The 22,627-nt window shown below is 41.0% G+C and overlaps 1 protein-coding gene across 1 annotated transcript; it reads left to right on the plus strand.

Annotated features, from left to right (window-relative positions):
* The first annotated feature begins 5,582 nt into the window (after nucleotides 1–5,582).
* s100v2 (S100 calcium binding protein V2) lies at nucleotides 5,583–12,596 on the plus strand. The gene is made up of 3 exons (XM_036565929.1): nucleotides 5,583–5,701; nucleotides 8,184–8,315; nucleotides 11,168–12,596. The coding sequence occupies exons 1-3, from the start codon at nucleotides 5,690–5,692 to the stop codon at nucleotides 11,336–11,338; spliced, it is 315 nt and encodes a 104-aa protein (XP_036421822.1). The 5' UTR covers nucleotides 5,583–5,689; the 3' UTR covers nucleotides 11,339–12,596.
* Nucleotides 12,597–22,627: the final 10,031 nt, after the last annotated feature.

The raw sequence follows: 22,627 nt of genomic DNA on the forward strand, positions 1-22,627 counted from the left end.
CAAACATCACTAAAGCTCATCAAGTTACATTGCTAATGTTAGTCACTGGAATATTCTAAGCCGTATCAGTTTCTGTTAATGAGAAGGATCAGAGCTTTAACATCCAATGAGACCAGCCACGAGTCCAGCACCTTGGCTTTCATATCAACACATAGGCCTACCAATGGCACAACAGCTCGCTTCTCTCACTCGAATTCAAATAGTGGACAGTGGTTGATTGACAACCTGCAACATTAGCTTGGATCATAAAGATAAACTTTCGTTTTTTAACAAAAAACAACTTTTTACTCTTATTTTTAGGGGTGCTGGGACTCTACTTCGGTTTGAGCGCCCCTAACAAGGGGCTAGACACGCCTCAGCTGTCGAACATTCAGCAGCTCACCCTGTTGCAGCACTACATACCTTAGCCAGCTGACTACACACAACTGCTTAATTGGATTCACATACAGCTCATTCTGTAAACACAGTTTTACATCCCGTCCGCTTGTCCTGGAAACCTGTTCACTCAGAGCTCGGCTAGTGAGCCAGCACGTTCAAGTGTTCCACCCATAGATAGACACACCTAGATGCTGCATTGGGTCCAGCCAGGCACGTCAACAGCACCACCATTTTGGGGCGGTCAACATCGCTGCTGGACTGCATTCAGTACCATTACAGAGCGGCAGTTTAAGAAAGATACTCTCCAGAATTACATTATTTCAGGAATATTGACTCAGAAAGTGGGATAGGATTATATAACGGAGGGAACGCAGTGATCCACACTCATGTCTGTGTGATGTTTATTGTTTTTGTGATGTTTATGTGTAGATATGGACGTGTGGTTGGTGAAGCACAGAGAACCTGTTGATGTGATTGTTTTTTTTTATATTAAGATTATTTCATTTAATAGTCTATTCAGGGGATCTTAACTTTAGTAGTTATTTGTTTACAATGATGGTTGATGCTTTGTAGGTAAGTTATATCATTCCCTAATCCGTGTAGATATTCATAATAGATTAGCGTTAGCACCTTCTTACATGAACCTGAAGTCAGCTTCTTATTTGCCAGCTTCTCGTTTGAGTTTTTCCGTTCTACCTTATATGGTGCTGCAGAAGCTGCGCCATTTAAGGTGGAATGGAAAATTCGAATAACAAGCTGGCAATTAAGAAGCTAACTTCAGGTTCATGTAAGAAGGTGCTAACGCTAATCTATTATGAATATCTACACGGATTAGGGAATGATATAACTTACCTATAACTTACAAAGAAAGTTTTCTGGCTCCGTCTTTAAAGAACTTTACAAGAACTTGACAAGTGTGGTGTTTCATGATGCACTGGTAATGGCGGGAACAGAGGTGCTATGACTTAAACAGAAGATCCGCCGTAGGGCAGACTGTCTCATTTCGGTTCAGCCTTTGCGGGTCTACGCCTTCGTAGACTGCGTCCTTCGAAGGATCCAGCCACTGAATTGGGACACACTGTTAGAGACTTTCAGACCTGCTTTTTCTCTGTGTAGCTTTCAAGCCACATATGATCTACTACGGCTCTCTGTGGTCCGCTTCTGGGTTTAATTTAATAATGTAACAGCAAAGTAATGGGTGGTGCTCAGAGAGACTGGACAGTGCTGAGGATATATTACATACTTATTTCTGAACATCTAGGATATTCACAAGTTGAGTAGAGTCAAAAAACCCAGTATGCAAACCTACAATCAAATTTTCTGTTTTACTGTTGAAGGACACTGAAGTCCCACAGAGCAATGTGACGCAGAATAGGAGGTTCTACTCACAGCGAGAACATTTTGAAAACATGGTGGATTCTGAGTAAAGCACTGCTAAGACGGTTCCAAAAACAACAGAGCTTAATTACAGACATCTGAAGAGTTTAATTTCTCTGAAATCTCCCTCACAGAAAGTTATTACATGGAATAGTTATGAATTCGCTGCCTGATGTCTGAGGCAGACATAGTTTTTTAAAGTTTACAAAAAAAATTTGGTCTAGAATCCAATCATGGTGGAGGGATACATGCAGGGTGTTCTAAGGCAAAATAGTCCCCAAAGAAAAGTTATTATTATAGATTTATCACTAGAGGTGGACGTCTGGTTCCTATCACCACCACTGTGAACAGTTCTGACTCTGTAAGTTTCTCTAGAACAGAGCGTTTCACACCAAACCACTCTGAATGACTCTGATTACATCATATCCTTTCAATTATACATAAATTTAAATACAAATCAGTGGAATTCACTTTTAATGCCTCTAAAAGCTCCCTCACAGAAAAATATTATCTGAAAAATATTATGTGAAAATTATTATTTCAGATTTATTTTGCCATTAATCAACATTCCATATAAGACCCAGAAGACACATGTAGGTTCACTGGTGGTTTTGTATAGTAAATAAAATGTCTATATTTGTGTTGTAGTCATGGCGACCCCTGGTTCCTATCACCACCGCTGTAAAGACATCTGAACCATTTCACACCAAACCACTCTGAATCACTACGTTTACATCTCAACCACCGAATTATGCACAAATTAAAAAATTGGTGGATTTTTCCTTCAGGATCAGTACGCAGTATTTACCTTATAATGTTTGTGTTTAATACATAATTGTGACAGCAAGAGAGTTGATAAAGCAAGCAAAACTCAGAGCCCTGAGCTGTTCATTAATTTAAATGCATGGACATTGAAGTTGCAGATTAAAAGTGTGAGAATACTTGTGGAAGCTACCTTTTTCATAATCAAACATGTTTTATATCACAGATCATTTTTATTTACTACATACCAACCAAGATATAAAGACCATCAAAGAAGACTAAAAAGGTCTCTTATGTTCTTCCAAAAAGCCACCTTTAGATGTAATAGCTTTAAACATAAGGTATGTGGTTAAGAAGTTTCAGCAGATTTCCAAAGCTGATTCTCAGCATTGCATATTTCATCCATTTGTGCCTCCATGGCAGCTCTACCTTCATTTTCATGGTAATTTGATCCCATGGCTCCTGGACCTGAATGTAACTAGAACTAAAGAGCTTCCTATCTACTTGTACTTTAAAATGACACTATGAGGGTGAAGTCACCAAAGCCATCGAACGTAAACCTCCGGGGTAACAACGTAATGGTAAAGCAAATTCACAGAGAAAAACAAAAGCAAGCCAGCATGAATTGTAAAGTAGGTCAGCATGTCAGTTGTTTACAAAGCAGAAATCATTCGCAGAGCACACCAGGTTCCATGTGCCCACACACTGCACCCATACACACAACTATAAAAAGTAGCACTTCAATGAGAACTCCTAAAGTTTCCTAAAGGGTGGGTGTTTCTAATAAAGTGGCTGGTGAGTGGAAGCACAAGGTAGGTGTTTAATAAAGTGGCCAGTAAGTGGACGTACAAGGTAGTTGGTTCTAATTAATTGGCTAGTGCATAGTAGCATAAGCAATGTGTTTCTAATATATTGGCAAGTGGATAAAAGTACAAGGTAGGTGTTTCTAATATATTGGCAAGTGGATAAAAGTACAAGGTAGGTGTTTCGAATAAAGTGGCCTGTGAGTGGAAATACATGGTGGGGGTTTCTAATAAAGCGGCCAGTGAGTGGAAGTACAAGGTAGGTATTTCTAATAAAGTGGCTAGTGGGTGGAAGTACAAGGTAGGTGTTTCTAATAAATTGGCCAGTGGACAGAAGCATAAGCAAGGTGTTTCTAATATATTGGCCAGTGGATAGAAGTACAAGGTAGGTGTTTCTAATAAAGTGGCCAGTGACTGGAACAAAAGGTAGATGTTTCTAATAAATTGGCCAGTGGATAGAAGTACGAGGTAGAAGCGGTCTATAAAGTATCATTATCTGAACAAATGCAGGACATCCAGCAATGACCCATATCTTACACCTCAAGCATGTTGTTCAGTATGTAGGTTACAGCTACAGGTGGTTTCCTGCCCTATTACTGGCTCTCAAGTAAAAAAAAAACAAACAAAAAAAAAAACTGTCTTACAAGAATGTGGCTGTACATGTCCCTCACTGACTCACCTCATTCAAAGCAGCTGTAATGTGTTGGAGAGGATTACACAAGCAAAGCTCGTTGGAGGCCTAAAGAAATTTCGAAAGAGCCTTATTTGATCGCTTATAGAGGGTCCACATCATGGAAAACTGAATTCTCCTCACTTTTTTTGTTTTAAGATTCAAAACATCTTTCACTTCTGAGTCCATACAGTCCATATATACAGTACAAATCCATATACACTGCAAAAGCAGACTATTTTGACTTTGCTGTTTTTATGATGTCGCAAACCAACACATTTACATACATCCACCTATTGAGCCTACAGCAGTTTAGCCTTGCCCAGTTACACTAAAGTTATATGGAGTGTCTCAGCCTAGACTGCTATAGGAATTAGGGCATCCAATCAGATCGCAGCTTATTTGCATATATCAGTCTTAAAGGCACAGCCTGTTTAACTGTAAGGCATGGAAAACGGCCACGTAACAATGAATGGTGGCTGGTTTTGGTGCATAAAACCACACAAATGTTCACAAAGTGGACCTGGGAGTGGTAGTGACGGGCCCTTTGAAGAAAAACTCCACTGATTTGACAACATTTCTGGATTATTCAGTGTTTGTGATGTAAACAGAGTGATTCAGAGTGGTTTGGTGTGAAATGGTTCAGATGTCTTTACAGTGGTGGTGATAGGAAACAGGGGTCGCCATGACTACAACACAAATATAGACATTTTATTTACTATCCAAGACCACCAGTGAACCTACACGAGTCTTCTGAGCTTTAATAAGGAATGTTGATGATGGTAAAACAGTTGTACAACCACTAAATCTCCAAGTCCTCTTTCGCTTCACAGCTGCATGTACGCCTCCATGAATGGCTTTTTAAAAGTATGTTTTAGGCCAAAACCATTGTAAAATAATGTCTCAAAACTATTTATTTGAAATGTTAGTGATGGTAAAATAGTGGAAATAAAAAAATATGTTTTCTTTGAGGATAGTTTTGCCTTACGTGTATCCCTCCACCAGTTTTAAAAAGACATTTTAGGCTAAAATCTTCTTAAAACTATTTTAAAACATTGTCTCAAACATCAGTGAATTCATAACCATTTCATGTAGTAACCTTCTGTGAGGGAGCTTTTAGAGGTGGACGTCTGGTTCCTATCACCACCACTCTGCACAGTTCTGACTCTAGAACAGAGCATTTCACGCCAAACCACTCTAAATGCCACAGCTGCAAAGCAATTATAGAAAATCGCTGGTATTTCCCTTTTAAAGTGTTGTATCTGAACAGCCACATTCTAACATGGCCCAAGCAGGACAATGCAAAAGCAAAAGAGTCCCAAGTCTGTACTTGCAAGCTGCTGTTGCATAAAAGCAACGTGTTCCAACTTTTTTCCCCCCCTCCTGAGAGTTTCCAGATGTGAGGAAGCGCGTGCTTTGTGGAGCTGAGTGAAAAAGTGGAAAAAGTTGGAGGAAAGCTTGTGCTATGTGGCTATATGGAGCCCAAATCCCCGCCCTGCGGAGTTTACAGTCCCAAAGCATCGAATTACAGGGGATATTTTTTTTCTCCCCATGGCTCACTGACACGGTAGGTGGGTTGATCTCTCCTTCTCTTTTGAGGGGGAGGATTCAGGATTTCAGCCAAGATGTGACAGCAGTGGAAAGCTGAGCGAGTAAAGTAACAATTACTGAAGGAAGAAAGGAGAAAGGAGAGGCTGCAATGGCGTTAGAGGTGAGAGACGTCTACTTTATTTCATACCTCTTCGTTTTAAAGCCACCAGCTCGACCACAGCTCACTGATAGGTGCTCGAAAACTCTGTAAGGTGGAAGAAAAGCGCGTTTCGCGGCTTCTAACTGAGCTTTAGGGCAGATCTGGGCAGATCCGAGACGCGGACGGGACGGTTGTCGCGCTAAAAACTCCATTTTGACCAGGTTTGTGTTGCTCAGGGCTTTTTTTTTCGACGGTGGCAGCTTCGTTTCTCCTCCTCTTCTTCTCCATCTACCACTTTTACGTACTGCGATTTACCCAAACTGGACCAAACCACATTCCCCTGGTTAAATCTGGGTCAGGGGGCGCTTTCAGGAGCCCACACTTTGCGCAAAGAAGTGCTGACTACATGAGAGATGAGTAGCCTTTTTTCTTTTTTTTTCTCGGGGTTTTTGGAGAGGTGTCGTGTTTTTAAGGAGTGTCACTGCAGTGAGCCCCAGGCCTCTGCCAAACTAGTTTCCTGAAGTCGAGCAGGGCTGTTAATTCAGACCATATGGCTCCACGCTGAGCTCCTCCATCCACAGCAGCGGAGAAATGGGAAGCACGGGGAATCAATCAGACCAAAACCTCCTCGACTGGGGCCTGAAAACATGCGGGGAAGATTCGTGGGATGAGCTGCTTTTACTCTCCACAAGTGGGAAACGGAGAGATTAGGGTGGGACAGGCTGAGCCTAGGTTATGATTTGGTCAGGGCAGTGTTGTGTCTGGTGCCAAAGCCTTGAGTTCTGCTCCCTGTTTGGGCTATTATAGTAAACTGAAACTAAAGTTAGAGCTAAAACTCTTAAAAAACTTTTTTTTGTAAGCTGGAAAAAGATCCTAAGAAGGTACAGTGCATGAAAGGCTGCTTTGAAGTGAAAATATGGGTTTTGCCTACCCTAAAAAAAAGGTGTGTCGAGGTTTCTTTAGTAAAGGCAATGGGAATAGATTTAATAACTAACTGTACGTATGCATGGCTATCAAGTTAAACCTGTCGTATGTGGTTCTTTAAAAAAAAAAAAAAAGGTCTTTTCAGCACCAAAACCAGTTTTTTTCACTTTTTACTACTACATAGAACCCTTTTTAAGGGGCGGTTGGGAATAAGCACTGCATCTAATGCTGATTCACCAGCTCGTTTTCTGGTTTTGATCAAAGAAGGATCAGTATCTGCCAAACCAGTATGACTTTTAAAGCTAAAATTGAAACCGAAATATGTCTAAAAGTGAAATAAATGTCTCTTCCTTACAGTGAAGCTGCTAAGCAAGACCAAAAACCTGAACTGGGAGCTAATGTAGAAAGGAAAAACCACATTAAAAGGCATCAAACTTAATTCTTGCATTCTTTTTCCCCTCTTTGAGGTCCCCTTTTCAAGGTCTGTGTGCTTATGTACAAAAAATGAGTCATTCATTTTTACAGGGGCATTCTCTGTATAAACAGGCTGTTTTTGGTACCGCACCTTTAAGACATGAGCTCTGTGCTGATTGGCTGCCCTGTACTGGGCCTCATTGAAAAAGCAGTCCTGGCTAAAACACTCCTTATAACAGTGGGAGTGGGCGGGGCTAAAGTGCTGTAAGCTGAATAGGCGGATGTATGTAAATTATATGATATTAATGATTATCATTAATAAGTGAAGCCAAAATTTAAACCATTAAAAAAAACTTTTATAAGCTGGGGTAAGAACCTAAAAAGGTACAGTGCATGAAGTGAAAATAGTGATAATCGAAATAGTTAAACATGGTGAAAATATGGGTTTTGTCTACCATAAAAAAGGTGTTGAGGTTTCTTTAGTAAAGGCAGTGCTTATATGTATAGAATAACTATTTGAATGTATGCATGGCTATCAAATAAAACCTGTTGAATGCGGTTCTTTAAAGAAAAAAGGTCTATGCAGCACCACGACCAGGTTTTTACACACATCTTAAAAGCAGTGAAGTTAAAATGGGTTGTTTCTGCAGGATAGGTTGCATTTATGGCCTGTATGGACTGGGAGGGAACATTACGATTGGAAACTAAGATTTTTAGAATATTACATCAGACTTTAATTTCAAAAAAAGCAAGTAAAGCTCAGTTTTCCATGACGTGGACCCAAAGAACAAAAACCTGATACAATTTTCAGTAATATTGCCTGGGGTAGACTGAGTGTTTCGCAGTGAATGTAGGCGCGCCTGTGGGTAAATACAGCGCAGGGGGCGGGGATGGCAAGGCTCGACTTGCAGGTATTACAGGTATCGTTGCATAAAGGTGCCAGCTTTGAATGTCAGTGGCTTCAAGACCCCACGAGGAAAAGCAAGAACGTTTGAACTCTTGTGGTTGTGGTTTAATCCGTTGATGGATATCGGTTTGAATGCTCCTAAGTTACACAACGTCAACGTTTTCCTTTTTAACCATGTAGTCACCACATGTGGCTTTCATAAAAGATGCCAGCAGTTCAAATCCTCTCCCTCTCTCTCTCTCTCTCTCTCTCTCTCAGTACTCAGACTTGGAGAAGGCCATCAACACCCTGGTCACAAACTTCCACGCGGCGTCTGCCGATAAAGGCCCCTCGCTCAAGGCGGATGAATTCAAGAGCCTCCTTTCCTCCCAGCTGCCCAACCTTGTGAAGGTAAACACGCCCAGATACTCAGTGCTACCCATTCGCAGGGTGTGGTCGAGGATCCCTGTTGGGAAACTCTAAACCGCCTTTTACTGGCCAGCGTTTGTGTGCCGAACCCTGCTGTGGTAACAGCAAGGCTGGGATTTAGAATTATTTAGCTGTGTGTCAGAGAGAGATGGCTCTATTCAGACGGGGAGGGTTTTGAATTAAACAGCATAGCGGCAGAGTCAGGGTGACACAACAGCTTTAACGTGTGAAGATTATCTTCTCAGGTCGTGTCGTGGCAGGATATGCGGCTGTTCAGGGCTAAAGGCAGAACTTCTAGAAGGGAAAGAAAAAGTGACGGCACAAGCATGAGGTTGAGCAGCTTTAAGATGACTCTGCTGGGTTCACATGGTTTAATTGCATAATTATACATGAAGTTGAGCATATTTTTTCCTTATATACCTCTACTGAGCAGTAGAGAACTACATGATTATATATACAGTGTAAAGAACTGTAGCAGATGGTTCCTTATTCAGTGCAGTTTATGGAGGTAAAAACCCAGCCCAAAGTGGATGTGCAGACTGAAAAACACATGGAGATCAAACTGTATAACAACTACTAAGCATTAAACATTAACCATAATATTATTTCAGAATAAATAAACTGTATGTCGCTGTTGTTGGAACAAAACCTCGTATCTCCAAAATGGTAACTTTACAGGAGAAGGAAAAAACCTACTTTACTTTTAATGTAAGTCAATGGAACCAGACTTTTTTCCAAGTCGTTTTGGGCCGTTTCTTTTGGTCCAATCATCATGAAATTTACACACAACGTAAAAGTCGACTTTTTTAAAATTGTCAAAAACTGAAAAACGAAAAAAATGGAGAAGTTTTGTTCTGACAGTAGTGATATACATGCTTGTTTGATTAATTTTAAGTCAGAATAAATAAACTGTATATACATGTTTGATTTTCTATATGAAAATATACATAAATACATAATTTATATTATCAAAGACAAAGGAGTTTATATATCAACTGTGATAACCATTTGATTGTGTGCATGGCATCTATTAATTTACTTCAGTCTATTTCTTCCAAGCTGTACTACACACTTAGAGGTCATTCTTACTGCCCCCCCACCTCTCTCAATGTTACTGTCTCTGTTTGATTTGTTATTGCTATTGCTTATACCTGTACTTTTGTCCGTATGAAAAATGGACTATTAAATGTACATTTTTATTTTGATCACAAAAACTTAAGTTGATCTGGAGGAGTAATTAAATGTCTTTTTTTATTATTTAGGACAGTAATAATGGACAGTACATAATAATTTAGAAACATGACAAGTACACAAACATACTCTCTTTACATAAACTCTTAAATAAAAAAAAAAGTGTGCAAATTCCCCTTTTGCCCGGATGGGGAATCAAGACTCCAGACTTAAATGTGAAAGCCAGTGGTGTCGTCCACTACACCGTACCAACCAGCATCATCCTACTGGCCGAGATAATGTTTTCAGCTTTGGCGAGTCTTACTGATAGATTGAAACTTCACTTACTTATTTACATATCGCTGCTGTGGGAAGAAAACTGTGTATCTCCAAAATGATAACTTTACAGGAGAAGGAAAAAACATACTTTATTTTAATGCAAGTCAGTGGAACCAGACTTTTTATCAGTCATTTTGGACCATTTCTTTTGGTCCATTCATCATGAAATTTAGACATTTTCATATTATGATAAGAAACCAAAAATGGCAGAAATAGAGATACAAGGTTTTGTTCCGACAGCAGTGATATGTTTTGAATGTAGTGAGTACAAAATTGCACTCAGTTATGTTCTGGTTAATACAAAATACTTTACTCTTCTCCAGCAGAAGTTCCCTTGAACACAGCTTTTCTCAGTGCTGCCCCTTTTTTTTAATAACCTAGTTACATATCATGGGGTGGTCAAACTTTTAAACGGCTGTGTGTGTGTGTATATATATATATATATATATATATATATACACACACACACACACACACACACACACACACACACACACACACTTTATTTATATATCAGCCAAGACAAGTTTGTTTTTGCACTGGAGCCTTGAGGCTGTTGTGATAGAAGTCTTTGTAACCCCAATAAGATGTTGGCTTGTAGGCCCTGTGCAATATTAAAGACGTTAACACCAAACACATCTCAGCTGATTGACTGCGTTTGGTGTAAGAGGGTAAAATGTAAACATCTTTCAATGACCTATTCTTTTACGCTGCTATGCACCTAAAAATCCTTTGGAGGCCACATGATGGCGCCAAACTTCAAGTTAATAGCTGAAGGTACAGCTGCTTGACAGTTTGCATTTCTAGTTACAAAACATTTATAAATCGCTGCTGTAGGAACAAAAGCTCTTATCTCCAAAATGAGAACTTTACAGGAGAAGGAAAAATATACTTTACTTTTAGCGCAAGTCAGTGAACCCAGACTTTTTTCCAAGTCATTTGGGTTCATTCATCAGGACATTTGCACACAATAAAGGCATTTTCAAATTATATCAGAAACTAGAAATATAGTACTGATAGGTGTTACTCTTTTTCATTGATCTGCTTTTCCCAGTAAAAACACTAATATTGGAATAAATTCTAATACAAATTATTGTGGGAAAAAGCAACAAGAACAACTTGGTTTCAAAAAATGTGATCTGATATCTTCCGAGATAGCGAGAGAACACAGGTTTCAGGTTTGTCAAGTTCCATCTGCAGCACTGCTGATTGAACATAATGACGTATTGATTAACCACACCAACTATTAGATGCTACAGTGGAAACAGTTCAACTTGTGCACAGTGACCATAACTGAACCTACCGTCTTTCGTTTCGCCTGTTAGACCGGAGGGTCAGACGCAGGTTTCGGGGAGGTGCTGAAGCAGATGGGGGTGAAGGATGGAGAGGGCATAACCTTCAAAAACTTCTGGACCCTGATCCAAAACCTGGCTACCAGCCAGTATGGCCTGCTCAGCAACGAGAAGGTGTCCAAATGCAGCTGCCTTCTACTGTGATCGCCAGGATTCACCTGCAGACTCGGTCCATCATGGAGGGGCGCTGTTGCCTTTATACACCCACCTAGATTTGGTCTCTCCATTGCTCTGCATTTAACCAGTCACACTTCTTTTCTCGAAACACTAACCCCCCCATGTCTACTTCAGTGAAAATGTGCTTGATAAAAGACTCAGTTCTTTGTTACAGTGCAATGTAGAAATGAGCCACATTAGAATTGCTACAAAACTCGATGTCTAAAGTTCTGAAGTGGCCACAAATCTCAATCTAAACCTAAATCATGATCATGAACTGGAGCTTTTAAAAGAATTTTAGCTACGTTCACATTACAAGCCTCAGTGCTCAAATCCGATTTTTTGCTCAAATCCGATCTCTGACACGATGGTTCACACTCGTTTAGGTAAGTGATACAAATGTCATTAATGTGAACGAACCTGCGTCCTGAAATGACCCGCATGTGCACATCCTACTCAGTAACGTCACGTGAATGAATCACCGCATCATCAGCACAAACTAACGAGCAGAACGAGCTTCGCTGAGAAGATAATTAACTCTGATCAGCTCTCAGCTTCAATATTAGAGCGAGACGAAGGACAAAAAGGTGAGATGAGCTGCTTTTCCACCGTTTACAGGCTTTAACTTCTGTTCGGCGCTGCTGCCATGGTAACGCTGAATGATGGTGCAGTGGAAAAAAGCACATTAATTCTGATCTGAGCGTCACATTAAGGTCACATGGCTACGAATCGGACACATATCTGATCTAAGACCATATGAAAGTGGCTCAGGTCATATTTGAATAAGATCAGATTTGTGTCCACACAGCCCTGAAAACATCAGATCTGAGTCACATTAGGGCAAAAAATCGGATTTGTTCCACTTCAGCCTGGTAATGTGAACGTAGCCTTTGTTTCTATTTTCTACATCTGTTAATGGGATCTTCAAAGCACACTGACCAAGTATACTGCTTTTTTTTTTGAGGTAATAGTGGTCAGAATTTTTTTTTTTTTAGTTTTTTACTTACATGTAACATCACTAGTATTGTGTCATATCGTGTTTAGTATGTCTGTGTGTAATAACACAAGTCTGTTACTTGTATCAGCGCCCTTTAAATCTCCAACAGAATAATACTTCTTCAGAAGTATCATCTCGACATTATTTTTTACCATATTTATATTTTGTAACTCTCCTCTGTTTTGCCCACAAATGCATTAACATACAGCACTGTTTAATGTAATTAAAGCCAAAAATCCACATTGTGTTTATGCTGTTTTCACTGCAGTCATATTTCAAATTCTGGGGCATGTTTTCCTGCATGCAACTTGGTTAGTTAGTCTTTCTCTATGGAATTTTTAACTAAAGAACGTAACATAATGTGTAATTCTGTCCAGGACATCAGATACTAAAGCACTATCGTGACTAGACATAGACAGATGCTCCACACAACATAAGAACTTTATTTATTAGGTATTTATACAAGTTAATCACAAACCAAGGTTGGTAATGCTTTCTCTTACAGCCCTTTAAATTCTACATATTAACTGGGTAAGTATGAGGTGTAAACTTTAAAGTACTATGTAACTAATTAGGGTAATAAGAGGGTTAAGTACCAACACAGTCTAAGGAAATTACAGTGAAATACCCAACAGGTTGTCTCCATTTTTGCTGATTTTTCTACATAATTTGAACATACTGTTCTTTACATGGTGTGAAAATGTCATGATGATTGGACCAATAGAAATGCGCCAAAATAATTAACTTACTTTATAGCTTAAGAATGTTTTTGCCTGTAAAATTACCATTTTAGACATGTTTCTATTTGGACAGTGTCAAGGTTCAAGCCACTAACCAGGAAAAGGGCAGTAAATTGTACTTTATTTGGATAATTGTTTTGATAAAAAAGGTTAAGTACCAACATACCTACACACAAAATCACTGTAATGTCAAACATTCAAGCAGGAAAGTGAATAATAAGGGCCCAGTAAAACCACAGTGAGAAGTATTGCTTTCTTTTACAGGCCTTTGAATTCTATGTATTAACTAGTTAAGTGTGAGGTTTAAACTTCAAAGCACTGTGTAACTAATTGGGGTAAAAAGAGGGTTAAGTACCAACACAGTCTAAGAAAATTGCACTGAAATACGCAAAAGGTTGTGTCCATTTTTGTTGACCTTTCTACATTATTTGAACACAATGTCCTTTACATTGGTGGAATGGACCAATAGAAATGCTCCAAAATCATTAACTTACTTTATAGCTTAAGAATGTTTTTGCCTTTTTTTTGTAAAGTTAAACATGTTTCTATTTGGGCAGTGTTGAGGTTCAAGCCACTAACCAGGAAAAGGACAGTAAATTGTAGTTTATTTGGATAATTGTTTTGATAAAAAAGGTTAAGTACCAACATACCTGCACACAAAATCACTGTAATGTCAAACATTCAAGCAGGAAAGTGAATAATAAGGGCCCAGTAAAACCACAGTGAGAAGTATTGCTTTCTTTTACAGGCCTTTAAATTCTACGTATTAACTGGGTAAGTGTGAGGTTTAGTACCAACACAGTCTAAGGAAATTACAGTGAAATACCCTGAAGGTTGTCTCCATTTTTGTTGACATTTCTACATTATTAGAACACAATGTCCTTTACATGGTGTGAGAACTTGATGATTGGACCAATAGAAACGCACCAAAATAATTAACTTACTTCATAGGTTAAGAATGTTTTTGCCTTTTTTAAACATGCTTCTCTTTGGACAGTGACGCAGTTCAAGACACTAACCAGGAAAAGGACATAGTAAGTTGTAGTTTATTTGGATAAGGTGGTAAGTACCAACAAACCTGCACACAAAATCGCTGTAAAGTCAAACATTTAAGCAGGAAAGTAAATAATTAGGGTGATGTAAAGATATATCATTGCTGTCGGGACAAAACCTTTATGTTGTGTCAGCATTTCATGATGAACGGACCAACAGAAATGGTTCAAAATTACTTGGAAAAAATTATTTCTCCATTTACCTCCATTAAAAGTTGAGAATGTTTTTCCTTGTCCTGTAAAGCTACCTTTTGGAGATACGAGGTTTTGTTCTGACCGAGCGAAATACAGATACACTACGTAAAACTCCTCTGTCTCACTTTTTACCCCATATAACTACCTGGTTCTTAGAGGTTTTCCAAAGTACATCCAATATACTTACTCACTACTTTGTTGCACCAAATAATTATCCATGTGTGACATTACTATGTCCTTTATCTGCTTAATAGCTAGAACCTGTTAGGCATTTCAGTGTTATTTATTACTAGAGAAACTTCCTGAGTCAGAGTTGTTCACAGTGGTGGTGATAGGAACCAGACGTCCACCTCTAAAAGCTCCCTCACAGAAAGTTACTACATGAAATGGTTATGAATTCACTGCCTGATGTCTGAGACACTGTTTTATGATGGATTTGAAAGAGATTTTGGCCTAAAATGCATTTTTACATTTTAGAGGGATACATGTGGGGCATTGTGAGGCAAAACTCTCCTCAGAGAAAACTTATTCCCTATAAATCCATATATTCCATACAAAAACATAGAATAGTTTACTGGTGGTTTTGGATAGTAAATGAAATGTCTATATTTGTGTTGTAGTCACAGCGACCCCTGGTTCCTATCACCACCACTGTAAAGAAATATGAGTCTGAGAAAATAAACCATTTCACATCAAAATGTGTTGAATGACTCTAATGATTGAATTACGCAGAAATGTTTATATTTTGAAAAAAAATCCCATTTAAGCTCTTATTAATCTTCATCATAGTGTTGCATTGTAAGTGTTATTTATTGCATGCTGTTTGCGTTTTGCACTGTAGATGGATGTTAGGAAATTTCCTTAATTTACACACTTTTTCCAAAATATTTTCACCACCACAACACCAATTTCAGTCAGTGTCTACAAGTGCTACTGCTACTAAGCGCTATCAAGTACCCTCACCCTTAAAGCCTGTGAGATAGTGTTAAAATAAGAGATACTGTGAAGCTGAACACCACTTAAATATCGCTGCTGTCAGAACAAAACCTTGTATCTCCATTTTTGTTGTTTTCCAGTTTTTGGCATAATTTGAAAAAGCCAGTTGTCCTTTATATTGTGTGTAAATTTCAGGATGAATGGACCAAAAGAAACGGCCCAGAATGGCTGGGAAAAAAGTCTGGTTCCATTGACTTACATTAAACGTAAAGTATGTTTTTTCCTTCTCCTGTAAAGTTGCCATTTTGGAGATACAAGGTTTTGGTTCGACATCAGTGATATTTACTGCAGAAAAGTTCCTTTGTGGCTCCTTTGAGATTATTCATAGGGGTCATATGGGGATGGCCCAATGCATCCTCGAGAGAGCTTCTTTCCCTCAATGGTTCCACGAAAAAAATTCAGATATGAGGTGAAGGCATATTTATTCATCACTTTGACTTTGCCAAAGATGTCTAGCTCTGTTTCCTGGTCATGATCCACACCGGACATCATCTGCTTTGATATGGTGTACAGGTAATTTTCTTTGGAGACCACCTCATCTAGCCAGTAGACCCTCTCACGCTTGATTGGCTTCTCATTAGCATCCTGTGTACATCCGTAGAATCCTCGCCGGCCATAGAAAGGCCAGGGGTCTTCACGCATCATGGGGTAGTAATCTCCAACGAAAGCAGAGCAAACTGAGTTGTCTGAGCCTCTGGAGCTGCTGACCTCGCAAGCAATTACGCTCATGAGGAAGAGCGAGAAGGTGCGGAAGTTCCGTATCGAAGCAGCAAACACAGCCTCCATGAAGAAGCGACTCCACTGACCGCAGCTGTCTTCACACTGCTTCGCATGGAACGTCTGCCGGCAGAACTTGTTAAATTCATAAGCTTTCAGGTCCTGCCTCAGCTCAGCTATGGTATAACGCTCTTTCTGGGCCTCGAATGTGGCTAAAAACGTTTGAACCTCTTGCTGGTTATTTAAATTCATGTATTTACCCACCAGAGAAGTGTAGAAGATTCTTTTCTTGACTTTGAATACAAAATTGTTGAGAACATAGTAAGTGTCGCCGCTCTCATCCTCTCTTGCATGGTATCTGATTTCAAGAACAAGGTCCAGGATGCTAGTAATGTGTTTAATTGAGGCTCCTTCTTTTGGCTGTTCATCGCCCAGCCACACAGGCGTGAGGTCTTTTGCAGGGTTGAAATCTGGTGCTCGTCTTTTGTCATGTTCCTCAAAAAACAGGCTCCAAGTTAGACCCTCTAGACAATCAATAGATGTATATTTCTTGCGCAAGTCTGCAGGGACGAACATTTGAGGATGTGTTGGCCATTCCAGAGTTTGTAAAAAGAGCGGACGTCCTTTGTAATCACTAATGATCTCGCCTCTATTCCCTCGCTCCACTCTAGTCTGAAGAGTTCCTCTCTCATCTAACCAGGCAATGACTTTCTTACTGGTGTCTCTGCGTCGCCAGGCATCATGATCCATTGTTAGTTTTTCTCCGGCAGGATTTACAGAGACTGCAGATCTCCAGAAATGTACCTCAGTCTGCACATTTAGGCCTCTCAGCTCACGCAGGAGCTTCTCAGCAAATTGAGGATTACTTCCAAGATAACAGCCCACCAAGCTGAGGGTCTGTACATGTCCCTCAACAGTCACCATGGCACCAACAACCTTAGCAATGTCCTCAGGAGCATAACCACCAAGTCTGGACACCCCATCAGTTCCTTTGCTGCCATGGCCGACCAGCACCACTCGGCTTTTCTTTGTCAGATGAACTTCAGAGCCCCTGATTACATGCAGTGTCCCGTTTTGGTAACTAAGCAATGTTGACTCAGAGGGACGTTTCTCAAAAAGGAATGAAGCAGACTCCACAACGACTGGATCATCCTCCAGGATGACTATGTTCTGGTGGTCAAAGCTAGTTGGTTTGTGGTTAAATGTGATATTTACCTCCAAATATGGAGACCAGCCAAACTTTAGCTTGCTTGATCTCTCATGAGAGCCCCTGACAGAGAGCTTCCCAGGAAGTTCTTGACAGTGTTGACCATTTCCACCTGAAGAACATGTTTGTGGGGAAATGAAAGCAATGTCTTTGGCTTCTTCTGGCCTTTGGGTGATAAAAAAAACAGCACTGCTTATTAAAATCTCAATTTCACCGGCTGATATCATAATAAGCAGTTATAATCAAGCAAATACTGTTCAAATGTCAGAGACCACCTATCATTTATTTACTTTCCAGTTTAAACAGCCATTCAAATTATTCATATTTCTGAGGAGATTAGATATAAGACAATCTCCTTGCATAAGGAAACAAAAGCAAACTGGAGTTCAAAAAATGAGGATGTGTTGGCTTTTCTAGATTTTGTAAAAAAGAGCTAAAGAGAAAATGGGACTCCTAACAACCACCTGGAAGACCTGGTAGACACCCAAACTGCCCCCATCAGATAAACAGCACTTAAAGCTTTCATCTCTGAGAGAGAGGAGAAAATCAAGCTGCTTCAGATCTGAAAACATCCACAGGTGTTTCTGTCCATCGGACACATCAAACAAAGAAGCTGAACAATGGACTGACCGCCCCAGAGTCCAGACCTCAGCATCACTGAATGTGTTTGATCAACCAACTAAGACTGAACTTTGGAGGTGTGTCTGCAGATTTCTTTGAAAAACTGGAAGTGAGGCTCCTGAAAAGAATGGAAGCTGTAATAAAGATAAAGAAAGGATGCACTAAACACTGAAAAATTCTATTATACTTTGCTACTGAGGCTTCTGTGTAACACACTTAATACAGAAAATATCATATTATATTTAGTTGTTGAGGCTTTTTCCTGACAGTGAAAAAAACCTTATATTTAAGTCTTCTTGACTGGTAATTAAATAAATGAAGGATGGTCTTTGACTTTTGCACAGTTCTATACACCAATCAGGCATAACATTATGACCACCTCCTTGTTTCTACACTCATTGTCCATTTTATCAGCTCCACTTACTATATAGGTGCACTTTGTAGTTCTACAGTTACAGACTGTAGTCCATCTGTTTCTCTGATACTTTGTTAGCCCCCTTTTACCCTGTTCTTCAGTGGTCAGGACCCCCATGGACCCTCACAGAGCAGGTACTATTTGGGTGGTGGATCATTCTCAGCACTGCAGTAACACTGACATGGTGGTGGTGTGTTAGTGTGTGTTGCGCTGGTCTGAGTGGATCAGACACAGCAGTGCTGCTGGAGTTTTTAAACACCTCAGTGTCACTGCTGGACTGAGAATAGTCCATCAACCAAAAATATCCAGCCAACAGCGTCCTGTGGGCAGCGTCCTGTGACCACTGATGAAGGACTAGAGGATGACCAACACAAACTGCGCAGCAGCAGATGAGCTATCGTCTCTGACTTTACATCTACAAGGTGGACTGACAAGGTAGGACCATCTAGTAGAGTGGACAGTGAGTGGACACAGTGTTTAAAAAACCAGCAGCACTGCTGTGTCTGATCCACTCGCACCAGCATAACACACGTCAGTGTTACTGCAGTGCTGAGAATGATCCACCACCCAAATAGTACCTGGGTCCATGGGGGTCCTGACCACTGAAGAACAGGGTAAAAGGGGGCTAACAAAGTATGCAGAGAAACAGATGGACTACAGTCTGTAACTGTAGAACTACAAAGTGCACCTATATAGTAAGTGGAGCTGATAAAATGGACAATGAGCGTAGAAACAAGGAGGTGGTCAGAATTTTATGCCTGATAGGTGAATGTCTGCATACAGTAGAGGCTCACAAAATGTTGTGTTATGCATTGTGGTCAAGTGCAAGATTAAAGCTCTTACTGTGTAGCACAGTATCCAGGAGCAGCACACCAGCTTCTTTGGTTTATGCCTATAAGAAGAGGCATTGAGTACATGTAACTGACCGGTAGGATGAAAATATAAGTGATCTAATCAAATATTGTGCAAAATGTAGTTATTTCGTGCAGTACACTTGCAACATTTGTAAGAATTACACAGACTATAATCGGCTTTCACAACCACACTGTTATAAAATAATACATTCAATGCTGTCCTTATGTTTCCCCAAACACTGTAGAAAGCAGATGAACCACGCAGTTGTGATCCAATACACCTCAATTCAACAATCACCACTATAATTTTGCAGAAGGATAGACTACATTTACAAGTAATCTCCAGGATCGCGGCAACAGCTTTCTCCTGCATAATGCGCAAGAATTTACTTAAACAAGTAGCTTTTATAATATAAGATAGTTACATTACCTCCATAAGCAGGTTGTTGGACCAAAGCAAAAAATATTGGGAGAGTAAAAAGAGAGAAAACCTGCAGGGCCTTCATTCTGGTGTCTTTTACAAAGACTGGACTGTTCATTCATACTCAGAGATAGTCTCGCATGTAGGCAAATTACCTCCCTTCCAGGAGCCATTATCTGAAAGACGAGCGTATGTGAGTTTAAGTGGCCGTACAGTCATAATTTCATATCTGCATGAACGTTAGAGAAGATAAGGAGCTCTGCAGCACAGAAGGTACATACATATGCTGTTCTCGTTCTTACAGTGCAGTTAGCAGGTTTGTAGAGAGGACCACGTTTTTGGTTCTATACTCCACCACATCTGAAATAAAACAAGTTTCACGAAACAGCCAATCAAGACACCGATAACCATTATGCGACCACATCAAATGACATACTATAACAGCGGTTTACTGAAGCTCTACTATGAGAGCAGCCCTTTCATTAAACTGAGCAGGCAGAAAGGCACATGCATAACGCTGAACCCGTAGTCGGGTTCACCTCCAACCACACACTTCACACTACTGGTGGCACCCACACACAAACACCCACACCCGCAACACAGAACAACACATAATACATCACACACTTATCTAACAGACAACAATGTCTCCACAATAAACAGTACCTTTTTTAACTGGGGTGCGCCGTCCATGAGCCTCTTCGTGCAGTTCTTTCGGATATCAGCTCCTGGTTGGCAGTGTGCCCTGTGGCTGTTGCCACACTGCCCCCTCCTTAAAAGTCCACCATCCCAGTGACCCAACACAGTCCGAACAAAGTCCCTGGGGTACACCACATCCACCCCAGCAGCCCAGGGACTCTCCAGAGCAGAGAGTTTCAGAAAGTTCATTGTCCTATTCCATAAAAACGCCATCGGCCACACGCTTCTCCTTAGCCACGCGTGCAACCAGTCCTCTCTCAAGGCTGCACCCCTGCCATGGTGGCTCCCCAGCGCAGTCTGCTCCAGGCATGCTGTCCTGCTCTGACTTGGACGGGCTGCTGGACTGCAGCTCAGTGGGAGTTCTGTCCAATGACGTGCTGGAGCAGAGGGACAAGAGAGCTCTGTGTTCTCCTTCTGAGCATGGCAGACCTCCTCACAGCCCACAGCATGAGGCTTGCTGCCACTGGGGATGATGACAGCAGTACCAGAGCTTCTCTCCGCTGCCTTCTGCTCTCTCCATCAACCATTGCCTCTACTCTTCGCCTCAGCCATACTTCTAGCCACAATGAACAGGGTCATTTGTCCCGTCGCCAACCCCAGCATTCCCTTCCCAAGGTTGAGCATGGCGCTGGCCACCGCTAGGAAATCCAAGCTTGAGAATGCACTCCTCCTGTATGGGAGCAAGCCAAAACTCCGTTTTCTCATGCCCAGGTAAACTCACCTGCCAGTGACTGTCCTGAGCTGGGTAGTGGTCACCTTCCAGCCATCTGATGTGCCACTCTCAACATGTGAGCAAGCACCTGGACGAGCTTGGGTCAACAAGTGTGGTGAGCCATCTGCATTTATGCGGCACTGGGCCCACAATCCTTGGCCGGCTTCCGTTTCTCCACTGGCTTAAGGTCACAGCATTGCTCGGCGTGGTGTCCCCATTTCCTGTATTGCCAGAATATCAGTCGCCATGTTGCTGCTAGCTCGAGGTCCTCGAGGTGCTGTTTTCTTGCTGAGGTCAGGCTCTGCTGTCATCACCACAGCAAAGGTCGCTCAAAGACCAGCCATTTCGGTGAGCTGCACCTTCCGGTTTAGTTTCTCTGGACTCAGCAGCTCGTCCTGCACAGCCCTATTGAGTGCCAGGTATGCCTGCTGAACCTTTGTGCATAGCTCCATTGCTAACGTGTTCTCCCTCATGTCTCTGTCTGTCCAGGAGCAGCTTCCAGACTGACAATGCCACAAGCTTTTCCTCGCTTGGCTCCTCTACTGGGCCAATTTGTTCTTGCGGGGCTCCAGCTGGACTCCACAACCGCTCACCGCCAGGCTCCACAAGTCCTCGCCACGTTGCTTTCAGCATCACTTTCATGGGCCTCCAGGGCCAGGGTTGAGAAAAACTGGCATACAGGAAACCCGTGGGGGGGTCACCAACACACACACTGCTCTTCGTGCAGCTCTCTGTGAAGCCAGCTCATGGTGGGCAGCGCACCCCGTGGCCGTCGCCACAATACTTTCAAATCATTGATTTCACCAGATCAGTGAACAAGAAAGTAAAACAGAAGATGGTTTTTGGGTGGTTGGCAGCTTTTCATTTCGTCAGTTTCCTGAGCCATGACAACAAATTTGAGTTTCAATGTTTGTGTTCAGCTGCATTAACTAGCCAGCTAACGCTAACAGCTCTTTAAACAGCTGCTTGCCAGAGTCTGTTCTTCTTTGTTAGTTGAATTCATTTTCATAACATGCCTATTCCTATTAGCTTGCAAGCTGGCTAACTGTAGAGCCCTGCTGGAGACATCCTAAATAACAATAATGCATGGCCACGACTTGGTAAGACATAGGAACGAGATCATGCCTTCTTAAGCTGTGGTCAAGAATGAATTTTCATGTCCATGCCTTACTAAGCCCTAACCATGCATTAGGATCTCGTTCCCACGCCTTACTAAGCTGTGGCCACACATTATTTTATATATATGTGTGTGTGTGAATTCAGTAATGCTGTATGTCAGATTTTATGATAAAGATTTTCTTCCGATTTATGATGCAAGAAAATGCTGTCATTCTGTATGTCTTTTCCTTTTTTACCATTGTGGCAATGGTCTGAAAAAGAAAAAAAAACAAAAAAAAACAAGACATTAAATGGCTGAGAAAGAGAGGCTGCAGCTGTTCTTGGCTGGGAAAAGGGCTACACTGAATGCTTGTTCTCTAAAGTGAACTGGTCAGCAGGCTAATTTTGAGGTCCACTATGCAGGAGCAAGCTCTGCTATTTCTCTGCAGCTCACTCTGTATGAGAACTGACAAACACGTGTCATTCCAAGCTGCTCTTTACTGATTGTTTTTAGATGTGTGCTGTAGCAGTGGTCGCATTGAGAGATTTTGGA

Source organism: Colossoma macropomum, unplaced genomic scaffold (assembly GCF_904425465.1).
Source record: "Colossoma macropomum unplaced genomic scaffold, Colossoma_macropomum, whole genome shotgun sequence".
Taxonomy (NCBI): Eukaryota; Metazoa; Chordata; class Actinopteri; order Characiformes; family Serrasalmidae; genus Colossoma; species Colossoma macropomum.